We start from the raw sequence: 18926 nt of genomic DNA on the forward strand, positions 1-18926 counted from the left end.
TGTCCCGGCTCCCTCAGTCTTTTCCCACAGCAGAGATGCTCCACTCCCTCCAGCAACTTGGTGGCCTCTCATAGACTCGAGATCTCCAGTCTGCCCACATCCCTCTTGCACTGGGAGCCCAGCACTGGGCCAGGGTGACCAGTGCTGACCTGGGAAGCACCATCAGCCCCCTCAACTTGCAATGCTTTTTCTAATGCAGCCCAGGGCACCATTTGCCACCTTTGCAGCAAGGGCACGTGGCTGGTTCATGGCCAACTCTGTGTTCACCAAGACTCTGGGGCTTTTGCTGAGCTGCTCTCCCACTGGGCAGCCCCCAGCACGTGCTGGAGTGGTGGGCTTGTTCATACCCAGGAGCAGGACTTTGCACTTCCCCTTGCTGAACTTCCTGAGGTTCAGCCCATTTCTCTACCTGTCTGGGTCCCTCTGCATGACAGAACGGCACAACCCTTGTGTACAGCTGCTCCTTCCAGCTCAGGGTCACCTGCAAACCTGCCCCAGCATCCAGGTCATTCACAAAGGTGAATGGGAGTGGACCCAGCACTGATCCTGGTGGTACAGTGGCTATTACTGGCTAGACTTTGTGCCACAGATCACCCCCTGGACCTGGCCATGCAGACAGTATTCAATGCACTTTCCTGCTTGCTCATCCAGCCTACACTACAACAGCTTCTCCAGGAGGATCTTAGAGGACACGGTGCCCAAACCCCCCCAGGGTCCAGGCAGACGATGTCCTCACACTCCCCCCATCACCAGGTCCTCCATGTCATGGTAAGACACGATTATCCCTTGGGGAAGCCGTGCTGGCTTCTCCAGATTCCGATGGGTTTCTTGTCCATGCTCACACGCTCAGAAGTGGTTCCCAGAATGTGTTCTCTCATCAACCTCCAGGATATTCCCCCGATATGAAAGTGGCCCCCCACGCTCCAGCGGCGCCCCCATAGCCCAGCAGCCTCCCACAGCCTACCAGCTGCCTGCACAAGCTAACCAGAGCACCCGGTTAACCCCAACGCGGTGCCTTCCCTGGGGCCGAGCAGCTCCGGTGCTGTGTCACTCCCCCTGCCTCTGACCGGTGTCTCAGCAGGGCCGCAGCCATACCCCTGCCCTCCCACCACCGGGTGGGAGCGGTGGGACTGCCGCAGCTGGGAGCCTGGGGGACGCCGAGCCCTCCCGCCCCGGGAGAGGGGCGGGGCCCTGAGGGGGGGAGGGCGGGGCTTCGGCAGGGGGGCGGGGCCGCAGCAGTCCCGGCGGCGGGTGCCCGCGATGCTGCTCGCCCCCGGCATGGAGCCCCCGACCCGCACCGAGAGCTCCCGCCTGGTCAACCCACGGAGCGGTCGCGCCGACGGCAGCCTTCGCCTCAAGAGGTACCGCCAGCACCGGCACCCCATCGCCCGGCACCTCCATCACCATTACCACCGGCACCTTCAGCACCTCCATCACCGGCACCCCATCACCCCGGTACCCTCAGTACCTCCATCACCGGCACCGCCATCGCCGGCACCCCATCACCCTGGCACTGGTAGCGCCACTTCTCAGTGCCCCCGGCAACCCCGACACCACCACCCCTCCATCATCCCTGCATCTGCAACCCTCGATCCCACGCACCCGCACAGCCCGTACTGGCTCCCTCATCACTCCCGGCATCTCCATCACTCCCCATCGCCCTGCATGCCCGCACCCCTGGCTCTACCCCACTCGGAAACGCCAGGTCCCATCCCCCGGGACCCGCAAGCCCCCGTCACGTCCCGCAGTGCCCAGCTCCCCCGGTCCCCGTCACCGGTACCCGCCAGCACGTCCGTACCCCCCACCCCCGCGCCTTCAGCCCACGCGGACATCAGCACCTTCGCAGACCCCAAGGCAGCCCCGACCGTCAGTGTACCGGCACCCTCATCCCCGACACCGGCACCTCCGTTCAAGCGGAACCTGTGCGCCAGCCCCGCTCCCCCCTCGGGCGTCCGTCTGGCTGAGTACCGGCGCCCAAGCGTCACCCACCCGCACCGGTACCGTCCATCCCCTCTCCCGCACTGTTGCCCCATGCATCAGTGCCCCCGCTCGCACCCCTCGCCCACCGGCCCCCGCCTTCGCCGCCTGCTTCCTACGCCTCACGTCCCGCGACAGTGCCCCGTCCAGCAGCCCGGCCCCAAACGCAACATCTCGGTCCCACTGGTACCCCCGCCGCAGGCACCCGCTCCCACACCGCACTGGCCACGCCACCGTCCACCCCCTACTGGGCTCCCCACGGCTCCGCCGTGCAGTTGGTGCGATGGGGATGGCCCCGGCTCCGCCGAGAGCTCCGTGGCTGTGCATCCCGACGGGGGCGTCTGGCTTTTACGTACACTGCCCGTTCCCCGGCTGCGGACCGCGGTGCGGCAGCGGGACACGCCGGTGGCGGGGCTCGGGCGGGCACACAGCAAGCCCCGCTCCGTGGTTACGCCGGCATTGCACGGGCCAGACTGAGGGCTTTGAGGGACGATGACACTCGGCCACTGGGAGCCCCAGGCAGCTCCTGGGGGTGCCGGACAGGGGCTCCGGTAGCCGGTGCGGCCAGCAGTGACCCCTGCCCCCAGTCTGTTTGCAGGCTCCCAGGACGCCCTGGCACAGCCGGGATCCCCGGCTCTGGCTCCCCACTGCCGCTGCAGCCCCCGTGCCCCCAGCCCAGGTCGGGGCAGGCTCCAGGCCTGCCGGCAGCTGAGAGTCGCCTGCACCGTCTGCTGCATCTTCATGATCGGGGAGGTGATAGGTAACAGCAGGACAGGGATGGGAACAGGGGGCTGCCGCAGCACAGGGTGCCAGCTGCCCTGTGCCTGCAGGCGGGTACCTGGCACACAGCCTGGCCATCATGACGGACGCAGCCCATCTGCTGACAGACATAGGCAGCATGTCCGTCAGCCTCTTCTCCCTCTGGGTCTCTACTCGCCCACCCACCAAGACCATGAGCTTTGGCTGGCACCGCTCAGGTGAGCTGAGGGGACACAAGGCTCCACAGGAGCACCACAGCTGAGATGTGTGCTGACAGCTCCTGTCCTGCAGAGACACTGGGTGCGCTGGCCTCTGTCCTCTCCATATGGGTGGTGACTGGAGCCCTTGTCTACCTGGCAGCTGCCCGTATCATCAGCAATGACTATGAGATTGAGGCACGAGCCATGCTGGCTACATCTGCCAGCGCCGTCGGTGTCAACTTGGTGTATGTCCCACATGGGGCTGTGCATGCCCACATCCCCCTGGACACCCTCAGCCTGAGCTCTGGCCTCCCCTCCCACACCCCTGCTCCATGGCTGCCCCTGGTACCCCAAGACCCCCAGACCTGGCCCTCAGGTAACCTTTTATCTGTATGCACCAGCCTCATGTCCCGAAGTGCTGCCTTCCCCTATTCACTGTTGCCCATACACTCCCAGCTTCCAGCCCACATCCTCTAGCCCCACAATCCCTGGCCCCAGATGCAGCACCCATTTCAGCCCAGCCCCCATGCCCGTTCTGAGCCCTGGCCCCACACACCTTCCTGCAATGCTGTGACTGCCCTGTCCCTGCTGCACCTCCAGCCCTGCCTCACACCTCTCCTCCCTCCTGGGGCCCAGATGTGCCTTCCTGTGCCCCCTTTGCCTGTGATGCCCAGCCACCACTGTCTGTTTGAGGGTCCAGGCAGGGACAGTGGGGCCACTGCATCCTGCCCAGCACAGCACTGAGCCTGCCCTGCTCTCCCCAGCATGGCCTATATCCTGCACCAGTCTCCTGTCAACCATGGCCACAGCCACAGCACACGGGGCTATGAGCAGCTGGAGAGTACTGGGGGCTGCCTGCCCAGCCAGGTCCCCCCGCCTGGAAGCACCAGCATCCGTGCAGCCTTCATCCACGTGGTGGGTGACCTGCTGCAGAGCATCAGTGTCCTTGTGGCTGCCACCATCATCTACTTCAAGGTGCCCAGGCTGGACTTGCCTCCACTGCCTGTGGGAACAGCTCCCTCAGCCCCACACCCAGGTGCCCAGCTCAGCTCTGCCCCAGAGCCTTACACAGACCCTGCTCTCCGCAGCCCCAGTGCAAGATCGCAGACCCCATCAGCACTCTCTTCTTCTCAGTCTTTGTCCTTGGCTCCACCTTCACCATCCTCAGGGATGTCTTTAGAGTCCTCATGGAAGGTAAGCAGTGGGTGAGGAGGGTGCAGGAGCTCATCGGGGCTGCAGGTGCCACAGCCCCTTCCCCACATGGGAGCTCACCCCTCACCCAGTCACAACCCAGCCCACCCTCCCATCCTTCCCCCACACCCCTGAACCCCCACCCAGGCAAATAGCCCATGGTGAGAGCTCACCCCACCCTGGAGCCACCATCCACAGCCTGGGGCAGCCCCCAACCCATCCCTGGCTGCTCCTACCACAAGCTGTGACCCCAGCATGGGGCTGGGGGCCAGGACTGGCTCCCTGTGACCAGGTGCTGCTGGCAGGGACACCACGGGACCTCGAGTTTGATGCAGTGAAGGAGATGCTGCTGGCGGTGAATGGGGTCAAGGGTGTCCATGACCTGCATCTCTGGGCCCTGACGCTGAGCCACCATGCCATGTCGGTGCATGTGGCTGTTGGTGAGTGCTCCATGAACAGCTCCTACGGACCCCAGGGCAAAGCTGAGAGACCCACCGGCTGCACCCATGCCAGGGCTGAGCCCCACTGTGCTGCCATCCCCAGACACCAGCGCCGACCCTGAGATGGTGCTGCACGAAGCCACCACCCAGCTGCAGAGCAGGTTTGGCTTTGCATCAAGCACGGTGCAAGTGGAGCGGTACCAGGAGGAGATGCTGGGCTGCCAGCACTGCCAAGACCCCTGCGCCTGACACCTTTGTGCCCAATACCCCTGGCTGCCTCAGAGCTGGGTCAGGCCTGGCCCCCAGCCCCACACCCCAGGAGCTGCCCCTGGAGCAGCGGGTGCAGCACTCGGGCTCCTGTCCCAGTGTTGCACCCACAGAGCCCTGGGGTGGGACAGTGCCCCTGTGTGCAGGGTTCCAGGGGAGACACACAGCCTGGCCCCCCCAGCACAGGGGCCTCCCCAGGATCCTCCAGCCCCAGCTGTGCTGGCAGCAGCCCCAAAGGAAGAGGAGGATCCTGCTCCATCACATGCCCTTGGAGCCCTGTTTTACCCAGCGGGAGCAAGGACAGGCAGGGACATCCCTTGGGGGAGCAGTGGAAGCAGACATACCTGGCTCTCACTCCAGCTGCTCCTGTGCCCCCAGGGCCACAGGGGCTGCCCCATTGCCTCCCTTACCCTGGGTTTGTGGGTACTGGGGCTGCAGGGGGGCCAAGGGAGCTGCTGCTGGGGTGCAGGGTGAGGGAAGCCCTGGACTTGCTCCCCTGCCTCCCGGCCAAGGCTGGGCCAGAAGCTGTCATGCCTTGGCCTGATCCTTCCCCACCGTTGTGATTTCGTGTCTGTTGCATCTGTGGAGTGTCTGTGTGTCTGTTTGTCTGTCCGTCTCTTTGTGCAGAGCCCAGCGGGCGGTGGCAGAGTCCGCACACACCAATAAACTTGTTGAAGAGCAGCAGCAGCAGCGGCCAAGGCAGCCAGAAGGGGACTGGGAGGGGGGACAGCCCCAGCCCCTCACAAGAGCAGAGGGGGGGACACGGCCACCCCAGGTACCGGCGCCCGCCCCACAGCCCTGTGCCAGCACCACAAACAACCTTTACAAAACAAACCACGTTTACTGCACAGCTGAACACAGAGGCTCAATGTGAGCAACTCCAGAGCTGCCGGCCCCCCTTGCCGGCCCCATGAGCCCTGCCCAGGACACTGCTGGGTTCCCCCAGCCCCCTGCATGGGGGTGGTCAGCACAAGCACAGCCCCATGGAGGCGGGGGTCTATGGGTACTTCCCTGGCATCAGGCCCCAAGAACCACAGCTCAAGCCAGGGACATGCACCAGCCCCAACACCCCTCCTCCCACACCTAACAGCGCAAAAGGATCCTCCTGGGCCCAGAGCACGAGGACAAGCATCCTGAACATCCCTGGTGACAGCCAGGAGCAGCCATCCCTCCCCTGAGGTGGGGCCCAGAGCGTAGAGAAGCACCAAGAGGGGGTACACAGCCCCCCCGGAGAGCACAGCCTGTTCCAACCCCAGCTCCTGCCTGGGGTGAGAACACATGGCAGCAGCATGAGGGACCCACCACACTACTCTGCCGGTGTTAGCGGGGAGCACTCAGTGGGGCTGGGGCTGCCAGGCTCATCCCCATAGAGGGAGCTGAAGCGGGCACGGCACTCCGGCAGGAGCTGATGGCTCACAGCGGAGGCCAGCCCCACCAGGCAGTGTGCCCGCACGATACCCGCCTGCCCCCCCGACACCAGCCACCCGTGTGAGTCCAGGTTGGGGCTGAAGCGCACCTGCGGGAGGAAAAAGGGGTTAGGAGGGAGGGAGCCCCAGGATCCCAGCACCTGGCAAGCACCAGGGGTAGCAGAGCAGAGGCAGACCCTGCCTGCAGCAGCCGCAGCCTCCTGAGGCTCTCACCTTGTGCACGGACTCCAGCTGCAGGCGGTCGAGGCTCAGCTCTGCCTTCACCTCCTGTGTGTGCATCCTGCGCATGGGCTCCCGGCTGGAGAAGTTCTTGAAGCTGCGCTATGAAGGGGTGGCAGGGCAATGGGCTGCAGGCCTGGGGTAGGCGCGCTGCGTGCACAGTCCCAGCAGCACCAGGACTGCTGCAGTGTCAGGGGCTGCTCAGCAAACCAGGGGTGCCCTCAGGGTCACCCACCAAACAGCCACAGCCCAGGGCATGAAGAGTCAGAACCCAGGGAGGGCCAGGGCAAGGGAGGCTGGAGCATGGCAGACCCCACTGCACGCCCCAGTATTTCTACAGCAGCTCTGAGCCCCTCTGTCTAGAGGGCCCTTGAGTACAGCCTGGCCCTGGTGCCTCAAGCTGATATCCCAAACACAGCTTAGAACACTGGAGAGTGGGGTGCAGGCAGGCTGTGAGCCCGCAGTCTCCTTTCCAGGGCTGGGCACTCCAGGCTGCTGCCACAGCCATGACACCAAGAGTGCAGCTCTGCCTGGGACTGATGCCCACAGCCATGCCCCCCATTGCCCTGTGACCAGGCAGGAGGGCAGCCCATCCCCATGCTCTCAGGGCAGCCAGGTGGTGGTCCAGAAGTGAGGGTCTGCCACAACACCTGAGCAGCATCTCCTCACCCTGCTGCTCCCACTGCCCAGCCCCAGCCCCACAAGCCTCAGCCCCACTCCCACAGGTCCCACTCATGGTCAGCACCACCCATCCCCAAGCCTGCCCCCTGCCCCTCCTACCAGGTCCGTGTCCCGGAATAGGATGTAGCTCTTGGTCACCATCTCGCTGTAGCTCCTGGTCAGTGGCAGCACCTGCTCACTGCCCACTGACCCATCAGAGCTGCAGGGCAGCAGGTCAGCTTTGTAGACAGGCTGTGGGCAAGATAGGGCTCAGGGCAGGGGGTCCATGTGCTCCTCCGCAGAGAAGGACCACCAGGGACTGAGCAGGGCTGGGAGTCCTGCAAGCCCTGCCCTAGGATCCCCAAGATCCCCTGGGCACGAAGGGCATGACATGCTCACATGTGTGGGGCAGCAGAGGCCCTGAGGCTGGCTCAGAATACTCTTCCCATGACTCAGGAATAGAACTCCCATCCTGCCCAGTCCCACACGTGTCAGGAACAGGCCCTGCTAAGCATGATGGTCACTTACAAATCTACGGTCTGAAGAGCGCTTGACGTTGAGGGGGTTGATAGCCAGGTCAGGCAGCACTGCAGCCACCAGCTCACCGGTCATGTCTCCCGCAGCTACTGTGTTCAGCCAGTCTGAGCCAGATATGCTCTGCAGGAACAGATGTCTCTAAAACACAGGGTCCCAGTGGGCTCCCCACCACCCCCAGCCAGTATGCAGCACCACCAACCCCACCACCTTCCATCCACCGGGGAGGGATGAGGTCAGAAGTGCAGTCAGCTTGAACACAGGCAGGGACAGCACCTCACACAGTGGCCATGTGCCTGTGGGGCCAGCTAGGTGCAGAGGGTGACCCAGGAGCCAGGGCTTCACACGGCCAGACTCTGTCAACCCTGCCCATGAGCTGCAGGGCCCAGCTGGCACTGGGTTTGGGGCAGGTACCCACCCCTCTGACATGGACCCCGGACAGAACTGCCCTGCACCAGCCTCTTACCCACACAGTCCCCTTGCGAGGTGCCACAAAATAAGCCTTGAAGCCCAAGTATCCTGCATCAATGTAGTGGATCCCACAGAGACCGTAACTGCAACAGAAAGGGAACAGATGAGGACAGAGCTCTATGGTGTCACCCCAAAACTGCAAGAGCCAGGCTCAGCTCCCCAGAGACTCCTGGGACCTAGGCAGATGAAGGGGGGCTGTCCTCACTCTAGCAGCATGTCACAGCATCACGAGTTACCCCAGGGTGGCTCCCAGAAGCTTAAGAAGACACCAAGACAGCAGAACCTTTCTGCCAACTTGTATCAACCTGGGGCCACATAGGAGGCCTGCTGCCCATCTGATTCAGGGGCCTCATCCTTCCCCTCGCTCACCTTGCTTGTGCCCCAGGAGGTGATGTGACCCAGCATGAGGAGAGCCTACCCTCGTCATGGCACAGCCGGACACTCCCAAGGGAGGGATAGACCAGAGAAGCCCCTTGTGAGTTAGACCAGACCCGAGACCAGCTGGCACCCAAGCACAGAGCAGGTGCTGCCATGATCCCCGCACTCACGAGGCATAGCAGTTGTCCTGGGCCACGGTGACCCCATTGTAGGGCAGCAGCCAAGCCACCTCTGTGCTGAGGAACCTCTTGATGCTGTTGATGGGCTCATAGAGCCGCCGCAGGTCCCAGAACTTGATCTTACGATCGCTCCCTGCCGTGACCAGGAAGTTGCTGAGAACCAAGAGAAAAGCAGCACTGAGACCCCAGTGCAGAGCCGTGCCGGCTCCCTGCTGCAGGCATGGGTGGCCCTGGTCCCGCAGAACAGTGCTGCTCCCCCAGGCAGTGGCTCAGCCCCAGAAAGCCCAACCCAACCTCTTCAGTGCTTTAGAGGGCCAAGTGCCATCAACACCGAGTCCTCTCAAGCCCATCTTGGCAAAGGACCCTCATCTGCAGGAGTGATCCAGCTCTCCCAAGCAGTGCCCACACCATTGCCAGCTCTCCTGCCCTCACCTGTCGGCCTTGCACCACTCGATGCTCCGGACTGCATGGTCATGGGCTAGAAAGCACTGGAAAGGATAGAGCTTGAGGGAGCCATCGGGCTGGTGCACACACTGCAGCAGGGACTTGGTGAGCAGGTTCCAGACAGCCACAGTGCCTGCGGGATGAGACCTGTGCTTGTGAGGAGCTGCCCTACGACTGCACCAGCGCTGCAGCTGGGAGCATGTGGGAATGGAGGGGACAGGCAGCAGCACAAGCAGGGACTGCAGGAGCTGAGAGGCCCAGCAGCTGAGCCAGAGCTAGAGCTGGGGCTTAGAGCATAAAAGGATGGCTCAGGTACAGCAGGTCCTGGCAGCGCAGCAGAGCGCTGTGGATTGCCTGAAGCCAGGCACAAAATTGCATCCAGGCAAGTCAGACACATGTGGATTAAGCCAGAACCATGTCCTGGCTTAATCTGGAAGGTATGTGAAGGACCCTGTGGCCAGCCAACAATAAGGTCTTCCCTGTCTCAGGGATGGGCAGAGCTCCTGCACAGTACCCACCACCTGCTGCTCCTCATCCTGACGCTGCCCCCATACTCATCCTCAGCTTCCCCATTCTCTGCCTGAGGCTGAAGGAGCACAAAGCTCCATGTGTGTCTCTGCCTGCTGCAGGGCAAAGCCTGCTCCTCAAAGGCTCTGCCACAAGATGCAGGCCCTTCTTGTGCAGGGTGGGGTACTCACCATCATAAAAACCAGCTGCAAGGTAATGATGGGGTTTGGATGGCATCCACGAGAGGCTGAAGCACTGGCCACACTCAGACACATTCCCTGCCTGGACAGAGCCCACCTGAAGCGTGGCAATACCCTGCACCTGGAAGCCAAAGGACAATCATCAGTCACAGGCCCATGCCAGCGTTGTTGATGTCCCAGGAGCTGGGGACACCAAGGGTTGGGAGCATGGCTCTCCTCTTCCACCCCAAAGCTGGGGCTGGAGAGCTAAACAGGGGTCTCAATGCCCTTCCCAGCTCTCCCACCTGCCCCAGTCAGGAGGCTCGCTGGTGCCAGCCCTGATGGGGGACCACAGTGGTAGAGGACACTGACCTTGCAGATAATGTGCTTGTGGAAGGACCCATCTAGAAGAGAGCAGAGGAGGGTCAGGACAGGCATCAGCTCTCCCAGGAGCTCCCTGCGGCAGGAGCTGCTCAGCAGCCTTGCTCACTGCTCCCAGGCAGCCACTCCTGGGGAGGGCAGATTGTGCAGACACCTCACCCAAACAGTTCAGGACAAGGTGCCCGCAGGACCCTCCATGCACCAGCTTTGTCTGCTGGACAATCTCCCTCACCAGTGAAATGACACAAGAGCCTTAGGGTTTCTGTCAAGCACCTCTTGGGCCAGAAGGGCCCCCCCTGTGCAGGGCCTCAGGCACAGTGAGCACCAGACAAGCACGTCTGCACCTCAGAGCCTGAGAGCTGCAGGCGGAGGTGGTGTCCTGCAGAGATATAGAGGAGCCATGCATCTTCTCTGGCACCTCCGTGACAGCCAGGGCATGGCGCAGAGCACAGCCTGGGCTCTGTCAGGCAGCAACACTGGGTGTGGGTACCTGGAGCCCTGGGAAGGCTGGTGCAGCCACACCATGCCATGCTGAACCATGAGCTCCCGGCAGCACTGCAGTCCAGCACTGATCCCGCAGCTGCAAACCAGCACCCTCAGCCCGGCTGTGAAGCGCAAGGACAGTACGTGCAGCCGCAGCCTGGCTGATGCTACGTGACAGGACCCGGTCTGTCCACAGGAGCTCTGCAGGCTAGGGAAGGATCTGTGCCTGCTGCAAGCTCCTGACGTGGCGGCTGCAGCAGCCGGAGCAAACCACTCAGACCCAGTCCTCAGAGAGGGGGACGAAAAGGCAGCACCAGCACATGGTATGGGGCCGGTGCTGCTGGGGGTCAGCAACCATGTTTAGGTGCAGGGAATCCATTTCCCATTGTCAGCCACAGATGCGCGGTGCAGGCTGTCAGCCACGGCTGAGCGACCATGAGCAGAGCGCAGACCATCAATCTCCCTAGGCTCTCAGCAGATGAGACTATTACAAGCACCATTAGCCCGAGGCCAGCCGAGTTGCTCAGAGCCCCACATCCCTTCTCCCAACAAACAGCTCGAGCCAGGCTGGAATAAGCAGCTCTGTCACCAGAGGACACACTCCCAGCACCAAGCAGTGAGTTGAGGAACACACTACTGCAGCTATGTCTTGCCCTACAAACTCACTGTGGTCACAGCATTGATGCTGAGAGCACTCTCCTAGTGCACCCAGCCCCAGGCAGGGCTGCCCAGGAGCCATGCCCCACAGCATCTCTGGTTAGCAGCACTCTGACATGCTCTGACACCAAAAAGCAGTCTGCTGTGCCCTTCTGCTAGAAGCCAGGCTGGGGGCAGCAACAACTGCTGGTCCCAAGCAGTGGGGCTGGTGCCCCACTACACACAGCTCTTGGGCAGGGTGGTGCTGGCCTTAGCACAGTCCCGCTGCCCCACAGCTGTGCACCAGCCCCATGGCACAGTAGAGCAGGTTCTCTTGCACACCGGCAGAGGGGCCCCAGCCCCAGGGCTCACACGCTGCCCAGCCCGGCACGGTGGGATGAGGGCCAGGACACCCCTGCCCGGCAGCGCAGCTCTTCCTACCTTTTACCTGGGTTCTCTTGGAGCGCTGCAGGGCCCCGGGGTGCGGGAGGGAGTACAGCACCACCTTGCCATCCGAGAAAGCCACGGCCAGCAGGCCCAGCCGGCTCATCTGGGGGTGCTGCAGAACAACACAGAAGCTCAGCCATATGGTCACCATCCCTAGCCTGGGAAGGCAAGGCTTTAGCAAGTGCATGGACTTAGGAATCCTGGGGGAAACCAAAGGTAGTCTCTAGGGCCTGGGCATCTCTTCCATCAGCACACTCACCTTCCTGGCAGTGGTGGGCAGCTCCCAGGCACCGCTAGGGCAGAACTTCATGTCCCAGACGCACCCGTGATCAGCAGCAATGGCATAAGACAGCCCAGCATTGTCGGCAGAGCTGCAGGCATGGGTTAAGCCATAAAGAACACAATAGCTGGTGCCCAGCAGTTCCAGTATACACCAGCAGCAAAGCTGGCTACTAGCACAGCCCATGCAGGGTTCAGGCCACAGCTGGTGGCTCTGGGAGAGGATGATCTCACCATCCACTCACCCCTGCTCTGGCTGCAGCTTGCCCAGACCCCAGAGCTGCAGAAGCGCAGGGCCTCCATGGAGCCCAGACATGCTGTGCATCTCCTCCATGCTCCTGTGGCAGTAGACAGCCACATACTGAGAGGCCACTGAGCCCTCCGGGGACGGACACCACTCCATGGCCCACACAGGGCCACCCACAAAGAAGGACATGTCCAGGCGCTCCTCATGGGGCTGCAGGGAGCTGAACCTGCCAGAAGGGAGGTGGGTAAGGGCATGGGGCAAGAGCAGTGCTGCTGCAGGGTGTGAGCACACAGGACAGGCAGGGCAGCACTCAAATGGTGCAGAGCCTTGGCACAGGGCTGGTGAGAGCCCAGGGCTGGCTGCTGAGCCTACGGCCTCTCCTGCTGCCCTGGTGTGCTCACCAGGCTCTCAGACCTGCCAGAACCGCAGTCCTGGGGGTTTCTGCCTGTTCCAGGCATGACAGCCACCACCCCAGCAGTGCCTCAGGACACTCCGTCACAGACCTGTTTACCCTGTACAAGACACCATCGTCTTCGATGCCCTCCCGCTGGATGGAGAAGAAGGGAGACATCTCCTCTGCTGGCAGGTATGGAGCAGCTTCGCTGGGGAGGAAGGAGGTGGTGAGAGGACTTCTCCTCACCCCTCACCCAGTCATCCCCCAGCACAGCACCATGCCCCAGCACCCATCCAAGCCTGGTGTGCCCTGTCACTGCCCACCCAAAGGGTTACTAAGATTCCATGGCCAAGTCCATGAAACTCCCAAAGCCCATAAGAAGGCCCCATCCTTTCTGCTACAGCCTGATCCTGCCTGAAGATGCAGGAGTACAGCACCCACGATGCCCTCATTCCCTCTGCCAGCTCTCTCCCTGCCCCAGCACAACCCGAACATTGGCAGAATTTGCCCCATCACACAGCCTGAGGGCAGGCAGTGCCTGCACAGTGTGTACCTCCCAGCCCCTCTCTCTTCTTGCACTGCTCCAATGGTACCTTTCAGAGAGACATGTCCAGTTGTGCACTAAAGGGATCCAGTCAGGAAACTCCCACTGCGAGTACTTCTGATCCCGCCTGCAGGGATGTCCAGACATCAGTGACAGCCCAGCCCAGCCCCTGCCTTCAGCACAGGCAGGCCCACACCAATGGGTCTCAGCCCCTGCCCTTCCCCACATGCCCTTCTTGAGCTGGCTGACACTCCTCATGTCAGTCCTGATGCTCCTTTGCCCTCATGCCTCTGATAGCAACAGTACCCAGGGCACCAACAGCCGCTCCTCCCCACAGCCCATCCCGAGCCCTCCACTCACAGGCTGCAGGTGAGGCTGGAGCACTTCTCCACTGGGGCCATGATGGAGTTGTGGAAGCCGTTGGGAGCAAGGCCTCGGCACTGGGGCTTGGATCTCTGGGTACAAGAGCAGATTCAGAGTGGGTACCCGGCCAGGGCTGCCTCTGCTTGCCCAAATGTTCCATGGAGGACCTGCCTGTCCTGCAGTCCATGAGCACAGAGGTCCCCTCAGCCACAGCGGTCACCAAGACCATGTCATGCTAGGCTAAAGATACGATGTCCTGCATTCTGGGGACTTCAGTGAACAACCTCCAAGACCCTGCCTTTACCTCACACTAGCTTCAAGAGGAGCTTAAGACGACAGCAGTCTCTCCCAGGAGTACTTGTTTTCTGTCCCCATTCACCCTCACTTGGAGCTGCCTCTGCCCACACTGAAGCTCAAAGAGCTCATGCCCAGACTCACGGCTGAGAGGCACAGCGCCACCCTCACATCCTGCTCCAGGATCTTCCTGCCCCAAAAAGCTGGGCTGAGGGCACCAGAACAGCTCAGACACTTTGCCAGGCCAAAGATAACAAGTGGCCAAGGCAGAGATCCTGCCCTTACCCCTGCAGATGCTGTCTTCCCACTGTGTCCTCGGAGCACCTCTAGCTCTGGCTCTGATGCTTCACTGAGTGGTTCCTCACTCCCTTCTTCCTCCTCAGCCTGCAACAGTATTTCCTTTGAGGGCACAAAGTCAGCATCTCGGGCAGGGTCATCACTATCTGCTTCATTATCCTTTTTCCTCCGGCTTCGACGCTTCCTCTGGATATGCTGAAGTTCTGGTTGTGGCTCCTGGGCACCCTCAGTGGGAGCTGGAGGCTGGTACACCGATGTCAGCTCCTCTGCCAGCTCCTGCAGGTACAGCAAAGCCCTGAAACGCCAAAGGCATTGCCTAGAGGTGAGTGGAAGCACTGTGCAGGGCCCAGCCAGCCCTCCCTCCAGGACCAAGCAGATACACTGCTCCAGCTCATGGTCTGGGCAAGGAACTTGCTCCAGCCCTGCCCAGCCAGACTGCTGCAGAGCCCGTCTGGATGCACTGCCAGCCTGTGGACCACTGGGGCAGCCACCATCCCCTGCTTCTCCATAGGGAACACCAGCCTCCTCAGCGCTCCGGCAGCCAGCAGGGAACGCATCCAGCAGGCAGAGCAGTGCATGGCCCTTTGCCAGCCAGAAAGCCAGAGATCTTCCTGCGAGTGTCTTCAGCAAAGGGAATTCCTGCACTGGGCATGCTGCTGCAGGTACCACACCCTCCCTTTGCACAGCAGAACGAGGGGACTTGGGGCACTGCAACCCCACCAGCTCTGCCTTTGCAGCTCCAGGCACTTGGAGAGCACAGGCACTGTGTGATCTGCCTTCAGAGGGACCAAAGCACACAGGCTCCCCCAGGACCACCCTTTAAGCAGTAGGGGCTCACACAGCTTGTCCTGCTCCCTCCCTGACAAGCCTCCTCCTGGCTTCATCAGGAACCAAGGAAACCTCTTATTCTCTGCAGACAGCCTACTACTGTCAGAGACCCGACACATGCAAGCTCATTTAAGCGCCTGCTGCTTCCCCCCCCCACCCTCCTGGATCCGAACACCTTCTCCTAAAGAAGGAAAAAGTCATTCTATGGGGAATCAGTCCATCCCACCACTGTGAAACAGTCTTTCAGAAAAGACACCAGGACCCCCCAGGTGAGGCAGAGATCTCCATGAAACCCTCTGGGAGTGGGGTCTGCCCATCCTTCCCCATCTCCCCGCAGCAGCCCCTTCCAGACCCTGGCTTACACTTTGGCTGCTCGCCTCTTGGGGCGCCCGCTGGGGGGGCTGTCTAGGCCTTCTGCGGTTTCGCTGCTTCCCAGCATCTTCTGTACGCAGATGGGCTCCGGGGTTGGGCACTCCAGGTCCTGAGACAGTTTCAGCAGCAGCATCTCCGTCTTGGACTTCCGCCCACGCTTCTTGGGTGCCTTTGGGGGCAGCACAGCTCCGTTCTCAGAGGTTCTGGAGGGCTCACCATGACCCTCAGTCTCTGCAGGGACTGGACCATTGGGGTCACTGGGACTGCCTCTGGGGTTTTGACTTCGGATAGGTCTTTTTGGGGACTTGGCAGCTTCTACTCCCTCCTCAGACTGGGTCAAAGCATCCAGATCTCCAAGCGGCAACAGTTCCCCTGCCCCAAAACAACAGTTAGCACGAACACAAACAGCAGGGCTCGCCTCCCCGGCACACCAACCGGGGGAGCTGCCACTGCCCAGCCGGGAACCGGCCCAGCGCCGGCAGCCAGAGCAGCAACAGGGGCACACAGCAAGAGCTGGGCACCAGCAAAACAGCAGCTCCCTGCTCGCCAGCACGGGGCCGGGGCCAAATCACCGACGAGGGCGCACACACGGGCACGCTGGGGCCGCTGGAAGCCGGGGGAACCGGCATACACCACCCCGTCCCGTTCCTCCGCCCGCCACCAGTACGTACGGAGCGCCCGGGGCTCGCCCTCCAGCGCCTGGCCGCGGCTCCGGCTGCGCCCGCCAGCCACCGAGCTCCGCGCCGAACGGCCCCGGCGGCTCCGCTCCCGGCAGCGCGGCCCGCGGGAGGCGCTGGACGCCATTGGCGGGTCCCGACGGGCTCCCGGAGCCGCCGCCCCGCTCCGAGCCACCGCGCCGCCAGCACGGAACAGGATGCAGAAGAGGCGGCGCAGGGGGATGGCGTAAGCCGGAAAACGTCAGTAGCGAACACTACCACGTGACGGGGCCGCGTGGGCGCGCGCACCTAACAGTGGCGACGGGAGCCGCGAAGCCGGATGAAGCGAGGCAGCGCGTTCCGAGGGGATTGATGGACTCACCCCGCGTAGGGGTAGAGCGAAACGGAGCCGGGACGAGAGAGCTGAAGCACAGTCACGGAGGGAAAACACCGACACCAGCCTCCGGCTGCCGGGGGGCTCAGACCCCAGACAGAGCGAACCATCAGAAGACGCTCATAAAGAGAACCAAAATCCACGCAGACTTCATATCGGCATTCCATGCCGATATCATATCAAGGCTTACTCGCTATGATGGTGGTGAGTCAGCTCTATCTTTGAACGTTAGAAAATCAGGGGAGAGCGCGAACGCAGTCCCCCACTACCACAAATTATGCAGTCGAGTTTCCCGCATTTGGGGAAATCGCAGGGGTCAGCACACCCGGAGTGCAAGGGATGAGCCTCGCCCTGGGAAAACCACCTGCTTGATCATGGTGTCTCCCCTGCCAGGTAAGTATGACTGCACCTCGCGCACCCACCGCCACACGCCGCGGAACACACGCGCACCTCACGGACACCGCACGCGGCGCTACCGGCACGCGCCCCGCACCGCCCCGCGCTCCCCACCCCTCTTCCTGCTGCCGCCGCGCGCCCGGGTGCGCCGAGCCCACGGGGTTGTTTCGTGTCGCGGGTGTCCCGTGATGCCTCGCGCTGCTCGTTTGCATGGGCACGCCCCCTGCCCGCAGGCACCGCCCCGCTCTCACCGAGGCGCCCCCTGCGGGTTCGGCCCGCGGACCGCTCGGTCCCTCTGCCCGCCCGCACCGGAACCGCGATCGGCACCGAGAGAGGGACCGCCCGACGAGGGCTCGGTCTGTCAGAGCCGAACGGGACCGGGCTGGAGCCGGGCTGTGCGTGGCAGGGGAGATGTGTCCAGCGGTGCCCGGGGACACGAGCTCAGCTCCACTGTGGGCTGATCCTGCAGGGGGCAAAGGGGGATCCGCGTCCCCCAGCTGTGGCGTATCACGACACGGACTCAAGTTGATGAGGAGACTCGAATCCCAATCGAGACTCAAATCCAACTTTATTACAATCAAGCCCTTTTTATCCCCTTGTTCGGTACTTTCCCAACCTGCACAAACAGGCCGCGTTCAATCTCTGGCCCCTGTGAAACTCTCCAGGTAGACAGTCCAATAACAATGTTGCAGCACACGTTGTCCAGACTCAGACGCTCTCGCAACGCCCACATCGTCTGGCTCCAACTGAGACTCCTGCCACAACAACATCCGGGCCCATCCGCCCAAGGCTTGTTTTGCGACCTTCCCTGTCCTTCAACGTTCCAACTCATCGCCCCAGGGCTTGTTAAGCATTAAGGCCTCAGAGCTCATTCCCAAACTGTTTTTCATGCAAATCTTATCGCCTTCACTCCCCACACCCAGCCAGAGAAGAAAGCCGGGTCCCCAGACATCGCGCTGCGTTCTGGTAGCTGGGCAGCCCCCTCTGGGTGGCGCTGGAGTGGGTTCTGGTCGAAAGGCCAACATTACAGCACGTACAGGGCTGATAGGCAAAACGTTCACAGCCTGCGACCCCCGGTGCCAGAACCATGGGGTCTGGAAGCTGACAGCGGCATGGCAAGAGCAGGTACCCGCGGAAGAGCCAAACCACGGGCACAGGGTGCCATGACAGCACCAGGGAACATTCCCTAGGGAAGGTGAGGGGCTGGGAATTGCAGTGCTTGCAGCACCCGGGCCCCACCACAGCTCCAGTGCTCCAGGCTGTCACCCCTCGAGTCCTTGCACTCCCTCAGCACACACAGAACCCCCTGATCCCTGGCCTGGTGCCTGGGCATGGCTGGTGGGACTCGCAATGGCCGTAGGAGCAGGTGGGTGCTGTTGATGACGCCACTCCAGCCCCACAGCCAAAGGGAGAAGATCGTCAGCACAGCACAGCAGAGCAGAGCTGCTCTGGGACATGCTGGCTGCTCGAAGGCTGCTGGTGTGTGACAGTGGCACACGCTGCACTCGTGGAGCAAGGCCAGAGCCCAGAAATGGCCATGAGGAAAACTGGAGGCAAACCTGAACTATGGCTCGTAACGTCTAGGGAGAAACGGGTGGGAACAGCTCGACGTACGTGCGGGCGGGCGGGTAAGAAGCGGCGTGAGACAGCACCGGGTCCGGCCGGGCTCGTTAACGGTGGCGAGAGGCGGGAACGAGTCCGGGGCGGTGCCAACGGAGGCGGGGGAATGCGCTGAGAGCACCAGCGGAGAGGAGACGAGACGAGACGGGACAGGACAGAACGGGAGCCGCGGGGTGGGGCCTGCGGACAGGGGGCGTGTCCATGCAAACGAGCAGCGCGAGGCATCACGGGACACCCGCGACACGAAACAACCCCGTGGGCTCGGGCTCTGTGCGAACGCGCGGCGGCAGCAGGAAGAGGGGTGGGGAGCGCGGGGCGGTGCGGGGCGCGTGCCGGTAGCGCCGCGTGCGGTGTCCGTGAGGTGCGCGTGTGTTCCGCGGCGTGTGGCGGTGGGTGCGCGAGGTGCAGTCATACTTACCTGGCAGGGGAGACACCATGATCAAGCAGGTGGTTTTCCCAGGGC

At 62.4% G+C, this 18926-nt stretch overlaps 2 protein-coding genes across 6 annotated transcripts; one reads left to right on the top strand and one right to left on the bottom strand.

Annotated features, from left to right (window-relative positions):
- Positions 1-1278: 1278 nt before the first annotated feature.
- Positions 1279-4816, top strand: SLC30A3 (solute carrier family 30 member 3; the record flags this gene model as incomplete). Its single annotated transcript, XM_080615365.1, has 8 exons — positions 1279-1361; positions 2565-2737; positions 2808-2954; positions 3028-3181; positions 3701-3911; positions 4025-4130; positions 4433-4567; positions 4671-4816. The coding sequence occupies 8 exons, from the start codon at positions 1279-1281 to the stop codon at positions 4814-4816; spliced, it is 1155 nt and encodes a 384-aa protein (XP_080471491.1).
- Positions 4817-5674: 858 nt separating this feature from the next.
- Positions 5675-16250, bottom strand: GTF3C2 (general transcription factor IIIC subunit 2). 5 transcript variants are annotated; one of them, XM_080615332.1, is made up of 18 exons: positions 16069-16250; positions 15388-15769; positions 14186-14492; positions 13604-13698; positions 13293-13370; positions 12809-12907; positions 12304-12525; positions 12039-12150; positions 11774-11891; positions 10205-10236; positions 9845-9974; positions 9135-9279; positions 8694-8855; positions 8141-8228; positions 7669-7797; positions 7261-7392; positions 6475-6582; positions 5675-6350 (listed from the first exon to the last, which is right to left on the bottom strand). In XM_080615332.1, the coding sequence occupies exons 1-18, from the start codon at positions 16199-16201 to the stop codon at positions 6141-6143; spliced, it is 2682 nt and encodes an 893-aa protein (XP_080471458.1). In that variant the 5' UTR covers positions 16202-16250; the 3' UTR covers positions 5675-6140. The 5 variants fall into 5 exon arrangements, with proteins under 5 accessions (XP_080471458.1, XP_080471457.1, XP_080471461.1 ...); XM_080615331.1 differs by having other exon boundaries at positions 12304-12531; XM_080615335.1 differs by lacking the exon at positions 12304-12525.
- Between the last annotated feature and the right edge of the window lie 2676 nt (positions 16251-18926).

Source organism: Psittacula echo, assembly GCF_963264785.1.
Source record: "Psittacula echo genome assembly, chromosome: 4".
Taxonomy (NCBI): domain Eukaryota; kingdom Metazoa; phylum Chordata; class Aves; order Psittaciformes; family Psittacidae; genus Psittacula; species Psittacula echo.

Excerpts from the sequence above, each read along its gene's own strand:
- GTF3C2 (XM_080615331.1), bottom strand. The coding sequence starts at position 16,201 with ATGGCGTCCAGCGCCTCCCGCGGGCCGCGCTGCCGGGAGCGGAGCCGC. Across the intron at positions 15,770-16,068 it reads GGGCGAGCCCCGGGCGCTCC|GGGAACTGTTGCCGCTTGGA; the intron begins GTACGTACTGGT and ends GTTTTGGGGCAG. Across the intron at positions 7,798-8,140 it reads CTCGCAAGGGGACTGTGTGG|AGCATATCTGGCTCAGACTG; the intron begins GTAAGAGGCTGG and ends CTGTTCCTGCAG.